General features: G+C 40.7%; 1 protein-coding gene across 1 annotated transcript; it reads right to left on the bottom strand.

Moving 5' to 3' along the window:
- Positions 1–12: 12 nt before the first annotated feature.
- On the bottom strand, positions 13–6,639 carry wdr21 (WD repeat domain 21). Its single transcript, XM_053337343.1, has 13 exons — positions 6,202–6,639; positions 5,913–6,061; positions 5,166–5,323; positions 4,635–4,717; positions 4,074–4,176; positions 3,809–3,952; positions 3,388–3,437; positions 2,678–2,757; positions 2,409–2,501; positions 1,596–1,693; positions 1,284–1,460; positions 942–1,056; positions 13–702 (listed from the first exon to the last, which is right to left on the bottom strand). Exons 1-13 carry the CDS (start codon positions 6,306–6,308, stop codon positions 470–472), a joined length of 1,590 nt encoding a protein of 529 aa, XP_053193318.1. The 5' UTR covers positions 6,309–6,639; the 3' UTR covers positions 13–469.
- Positions 6,640–6,906: the final 267 nt, after the last annotated feature.

Raw genomic sequence — 6,906 nt, forward strand, 5'->3', positions numbered from 1 at the left:
AATTCAGCAGGTCAATCACTGTGTTTAATGATTTTCAGAATATCATTCAACAGTTAAAAATGTTTTGACTATAATCACAGTCATGTCCTTTTCAAATTTAGATCAGCAATGTCCTAATTTACATTAAAAATGGATGTGAATCATGTCTTAAGTACATGTAAGTGCACTTATAAAGGTTACAGTAAGCCAACTGTAGCAGTTGTGTGCACTTATGAATGCAGCACTTCTATTTCCTTTTGGCACAGATAAGTGTGAAAAATAACATTCCCCTGAGACTACAATGCAACTTCATGGAGGTCTTCCCAATCAAAAGTCTGTTACATCCTTTTGATTATTAACTGCATACTGGCTGTTAGGGTTCAATAGTCACGTCACACCTTTATCCAGCCAAACCCTTTAAATCATTCAATATCTATAGATATGTCAGTAATACCAATGAAACATTTGGCCAAAGAAAGTCAGTCTTTCCCTAACACCCAGCCTGCAGCGCTCCTCCTTCCTGGTAGTCCGTGTTGTATGGGAAGTAGTACAGGTCATGTTTGACAGCCATGAGCAGGCCGGGAAGTCCCTTGCATCCGCCAAGATTGGAAGAGAAGACGACACTTGGAATCAGGTCGTTGGCAGCTGGGTGGGGTGATGGGATGGTCCTCAGAAGGTGGCCGTCCTTCAGGCTCCATAACCTTGTGTAGCAATCCTGACCCACTGCAGAAAAAAAAAAAAAGTTTTGTTTTTGATTAAGTGCCTAAAAGGCACCTCAGAAGAGAATCTGGTGAGAGATGAGACATCTTTGGCAGGCTTCAATCCTCTAAGACTATCTCTGAAATATGATATCTAGACAAGGTGTAAGTATGTCAGAGAATAGATGTAAATGTGGGTTTCTCTTTGCCTGACTCAGTTTAACAGCAAAACTGGAGAAACTAGCACATCTTGTCCCCTCCTACCTGCCAGCAACAGCCCTTCAGGCTCATTGACATGGATGGGAAGGTAGGCATGTTCATTATAGTGGCCTTTGTAGTCCTGCACGGGCTTCTTCACACGCACATCCCACAGCTTGATCTGCACACACATAAAGAAAACACACAAAGTCAGTTCAGTAATAATAGCATCCATTTAGCATAAATGATATTCTGAATAATCCCAGGATTTGACTTGGATCCTGTACTGAAGTTTGGATTTGGTTGATTATGTAGTAGTAATGGGTGTCAAGTATGACATGTAAAAAGTCTACAATTCAGAACCTATGATTTCTAACCATTTTCTTGTTTTCAAGGAAATAATCTGACCTGGCCTAACATATCAGCAGCCAGCAGGTAGTTCTCATCCTGCAGGACACGCACAGACGTGATGGCAGACTCTTGATGAAAGCGACTGGCTTTCCAGCTTTGATCCCTGCGGCCTCGCTGCCGCAGGTCAATGCTGAAGATCTCTCCCGATCTGCACCCGTTAAACAGCACAGGAACCTGGGGGGTTTAAAAGGAGCACTTTTATTTCTTTGTCCTCATATTTTTCCCCTAGTCATATTTAAATCCAAATCACAACATATTCCCAGTGAACTCAAGCATGCTGTAATCACTTTAATATAACAGATGACTCACCCTACGGGCAAACTGCTGGGCCAAGACATCGCTGCCAACACTGTACGTCTGCGTTCGTCCCGTCTCTGCATCTTTCACTATCACCCTCCGAGACAAGCCTGCCAACACATGCAAGAACACATTATTTTAGATGTATAAATCAAGGGAAATGCATGAATGGTAAATGGACTGCATTTATATAGCACCTTTCTAGTCTTCTGACCACTTCAAGCGCTTTTGCACTACATGCCAACATGTCTCATTCACACACTGATGGCTGCTCACTGAAGGTGCCAACTTGCTTATCAGAAGCATCTAATGCCTCATTAACATTCACACACAGATTGCACACCCTACAGGAGCAATTTAAGATTCAACATCTTGCCCAAGTACACTTTGACATGCAGACCGGAGGAGCCAGAGATCGAACCACCAATATTTCAATTGGTGGACAACCCGCTCTACCTCCTGAGCCACAGCTGCACTCTATGTATGTATCATTTATTAGATGACCGGCTAATAACCAGCTCTCTTGTCAAGATCAGGTCATTATCTGAATCATCTAAAACAATGATTGGCTATTAAGTTACTCTGTATTCCGATCATATTTGAACCTCAAGTTGGACTGATGCATTACATGATTTGGGTTCCAGCACATATTGCTGTAGCCTAGTTTCTGCCCAAACAAACAGTGTGTTATTTAGGAGATTGTTAAAACACACCATAGCCACAGCCAAGCAAACAAACTTATGTCTCCACAGACGCCAGTGATTATGATGGATTATAGTTGATTGGACTATGAGTTGCAAGAAAAATGATGATGGTGGGACTGACCAGTGCTGAAGGTCTTGTCAAACTGGGGGTTGAGGCACCAAGCACAAGACCAGGCTGAGGATATTTTAAAGCTGCACAGCATCCCTGGCTGATCTAAGGGGAGAGAGGAGAAATGTTAACATGGTGAGGTAAAGACAACAAAGTCAACATGTCTTTTTTTTAGGGGATCAAGGACTGAACAGCATCATAATTATTCTGAAAAACCAAAGCTTTCTGACAAAACCTTGGCAAAAAAATAAAGCAAGCTGATGTGAAAATATTCATCTAACCCGGGTTGAAGTTGCTGAAGAGGGAAGCGGGTAGTAGACTGACACAGCCAGGGGTGTCTGCCACTCCCACCAGACACAGCCTGACAGTCGGCCCAGTCAAGGAAAATACAACAATGAGAGCTGAGAAAATGTTTGTGGTAAGTGAGAATGATGACTATTTCTATGTGAAGTATTGCTGTGTGACAGAAAGAAATCACTCAGAGATGACAGAGAAATAAATAAAAGCCTGGCTAACTGTAAAGTTAAATAAAAGCCATGTTCTTTCAAAAACAAAAGGAAATCTTACACAGTTTAAAGCAGTAGTTATCACACTGTTTCATGGCAAAGACCCCTAAACTGACACAAATTACACCACAAACCCCCATTTGATAAGATTTTGTCCTTGGGTACCCCCTCTGACTTTTGCTTTTAGGTGTTTGATTACAGAAAGTGTTTGAAATCCATGAACAAAAGAGTAATAGATTCTGTCATTTTGTTACATATGAATGGAATTATTGGGAAAAAAATGATTATCCTTTTAGCTGGGGAATCCCCAAAAACCCCCTCAAGGACCACTGGGTTTTCCCAGACCCCACTTTGAAACCACTAAAGCCTAAAATACACAAATAAAAAAATGCACATAGCAAGAACGAATGAGTGTTGCTAATTATCTAAAGCAAAACTTTATTTGGTGGACCAAACATGAGCTTAATAAAGATGAAAAAGGATACAATACATGGGAGTCTGGATAGTTGACTGAGGCCCAACAGATGGAGTTCACCTGAAACATATTAGGCATAATTGTCAAAATAAACTTCTGTTTAGTTAAAAAGCATTATTTTTACCCACACACCTGCATTCTGCAAAGACCTGTGCCTACTCTGCCTCTCACTCCTCAAGCCTAAGCTTAACCAACCTTACCAACAAAGGCAATGAATACTAGCCACTCTCATGCAGAGTAGGGTGGGTCTTCACAGAATGCAGGGAGGGAAAAAATAAAATGTTTTAGAAACTGACAAAACTGATTTCTCATGTTATACTCAACTTATAAGATTAATTTACATAGATATTCAACTATATTAGAACAACACATGTACAACACATGTATGCTTATTCATAGTCGGCAATCCAGGTCCAGTGAAATATTCACACCTTACGGTTGGTGAAGTAAAGGTTGTCACACATTTCCACAGACAGAGAGCCCCGGCTGCTGGTGCTGAAGTTCATGATCCCGTACTTGCAGCCTCCGTGAGACACATCATTGACTGTGAACACTTGCTCACATGCCGAGTCCCCCTGAGTGAGAAAAGTAGGTTGAGGTGGCAGACTGAGATTTTTAAAAAGGTTTTCTAACTCTGAATGATGTACAAAAAAGGAGAGAATCACAGTATTACGTTGTGTATTAGTGTGTTCTTACCACTATAAGTCTGAAGTTGTCAGTGTTGGGGTTGCTGTTGTCCGAGCTCTGGATCTCTAGTTTGTGGCGTTTCATTCCACTGACCTTTACCTCATGGACCAGCCTGGAGAAACACACACAGTAACCATGGTAACAATGCCACTGTCCTAGTCCTATTTACAGATAGTCCACTAAATCAGAATTATTTACACACTTTCCTTGAGCCATCTGACAATGTGTGTCTGTGTATTTAATTATAGTCATGTTTACCAAAAAATGTAACATACATCATTTGGGTTATTCTTGCATTTGTTGTTCACAAAAAAATATTTTGACAGTGTTTTATGACTGTTATTGGTATTTTTCAAAAACAAATCATAATCTATTAGCATCATTGTTAGGGGCTGGCAGAGCTCCAAAGAAAATTCACTCCACACATACAGAACTGATTAGTATTACAGTAAGACTTTGTTTAACTTGGGCTCTTTTCTGTAATGTGCTGCAGCTGTGGTGAAGAAGTGTATACATTACTGCGGGTAATGAGAATATTAAGAAAAGAGCTCTGTGTCTATGTATATATACCTGCAATAGGAGTTCTGAGGTAACATGCCAAGATGTCTTTTCTGTAGCAGCAGTGAGGTGTTCAGTCCGGCTCTTGGTGCTTTCTATGGAGAAGATGATACATATCAAACAAGTATGAAACTCATCCAGGCTGACAGAGTGTGTGTGTGTGCATGTTTAGGACCCTGTCCCATTCTCAACTCCATAATGCCAAGTCTCTAATTATGTTATGGTCCTCTACTATGATTTTAACTGAAATAAACCAGAAGATATGGGGCCCACTGGCCTAAGTGGAAATCAAACAATGTTCTCTAGTGTGCAATATGCAATCCGGCAAAAGTATCAGGCCAGTTCCTTTTCCAAAATGCTTTTGCTCAGTCTACAAAAATATAGTTTTGAAAATAGACTCATAAGATCAGCTTTTGTTTCAATGAGAATTACAATATAGGTATTTCAGTTTTAAACAGATTTCTCCACTCTTCTTGAAGGATATGAGGTTGAGGTTATAATGCTGAGAGCAGTAAGAAGGAGATAAATTATCCCCACACTTACTTTTCTGGGCTTGTCATCCTCTATGAGCATCTTGTTCCTCTGTTTCTCCCTTTCTTTCTCCTGCAGCTGCTCTCTGGTCAGAGGGTTGCAGTTGTTGTGTCCCGGAAGAAGGCGGAAGTAACGATTTTTCTCCGGATCAAAGTAGAAACCTGGCAGATCTGGTAATAGAACAGGCGGTCAACTAATGCTTGTCTTTTTCCTAGCTATTTAATTTACATTTCCTTGTCAGTGGAGAGCAGCAGAGAGAATACTCTCCACTGCTGAAGACATGATGTTAATAACAACACATCCTGTGCACGATGCCCCTGACCCTCAGTTTGTCACTTTAATACAGGCTGTGGTACGGTAAAATGTTTTCAAATTAACTTATAAAATAATCAGTTAAAAGTTAGCTTTTCAAAATAAAAAAGGCTGCAGACTATTTATCTTATTTAGTTATATGTCACATTGTATGTCAGTGGAAAAAGAACTGAGAAAAAAGAAATGATGTATAGAAATCAAAACATTTGATGCATCAATACTCATTTTATCATTGCCTTGTAGCCCTGGTAGTCTGAATTGAATTGACTTGTGAGGTACCAAGAGATTCCCACCCTCATCACATACACTGTGTTATTTGCCATGGCTTAGATCTCAGGTTTGTTTCTGACATACACGGTTCAGTCATTCATTCTGGTTTACTGTATTATTAAACCAGCCCCTCTCCCTTGAACAAGCAAGGGACAGGAGCTGATGTCCCATACTGACCTGGTGCAGCACTGCTGGTCTTAGAGGAAGATGAGGATGAGGATGATGATGAGGATGAAGAGGAAGAGGAAGAGGAAGAAGAGGCAGTCTGGCTTTCATCTCTTCTCTGAGATGCTCTAAATGATGGCCCTGCATCATTATTCCCATACCTGTGAACATATAGCACCCACAGATCAGTGATATTCACCTGAAGGAAAGAATGTCAGTTACTGAGGTTTTGACGACAACACAGATCACATTTAGGAAACTCGAGCACCACAAAATTGTGACAGTATCACGTTAAACACACCACTGTTCATCTTGTGTTGACCTCTGCCGGTTGCCTCTGTACCATCCGTGGCGCTGGGAGCCACCTCGTCGCCTGTGCGGTCTCTGCCCTTCTCGCCATTTCTTCATCCCTACAGCTTTCAGCCCTACTGTAGGTAACTCACAGCACCCTTACGCCACGTTGTCTTTCATTCACTTGCGTGTTTGTGTGCGACGCCAGCGTGAAGCAGCGTGTTTACTTGTTAGCCAAGTTAGCACGTTTCAGCTAACATTAGCTACACATCTTTCCAGACACTTTTTGTAATAATAGTCGACAATCAGTATTGTTCAAATGCGAAGTATGTTTTAATAAGTCTATAAACACGCGTTTCATCAAAGGCAGACAAGCTTCCTCTTCTAAACATTACATGTAATACTGTTCTCCTCATAAGCTAATTCCTGTGTAGTACAGTTCCTGCCATGTTGTCCCGCCTTTAAATACCGCTGATTGGCCAATCGCTCACAATAGTTGTATGACGTAGCAGGCATTCATTGGTTGTTCTCTTTTGTGAATTTATCATCATGATAATGTGGAAGTCTGTTTTATTTCATTCAAAATACACTAAAGTACAAGCTCAAAATGTATAATCAAAAAAAGAGGCTGCTTTGGATTTTAGTCGCTATTGATTTGGACAAAATAAAGAATAATAAGAAAAACAAAACGGTCTTAGTCTTTCTATTCAGAAAG

Source organism: Scomber japonicus, chromosome 17 (genome assembly GCF_027409825.1).
Source record: "Scomber japonicus isolate fScoJap1 chromosome 17, fScoJap1.pri, whole genome shotgun sequence".
Lineage (NCBI taxonomy): Eukaryota > Metazoa > Chordata > Actinopteri > Scombriformes > Scombridae > Scomber > Scomber japonicus.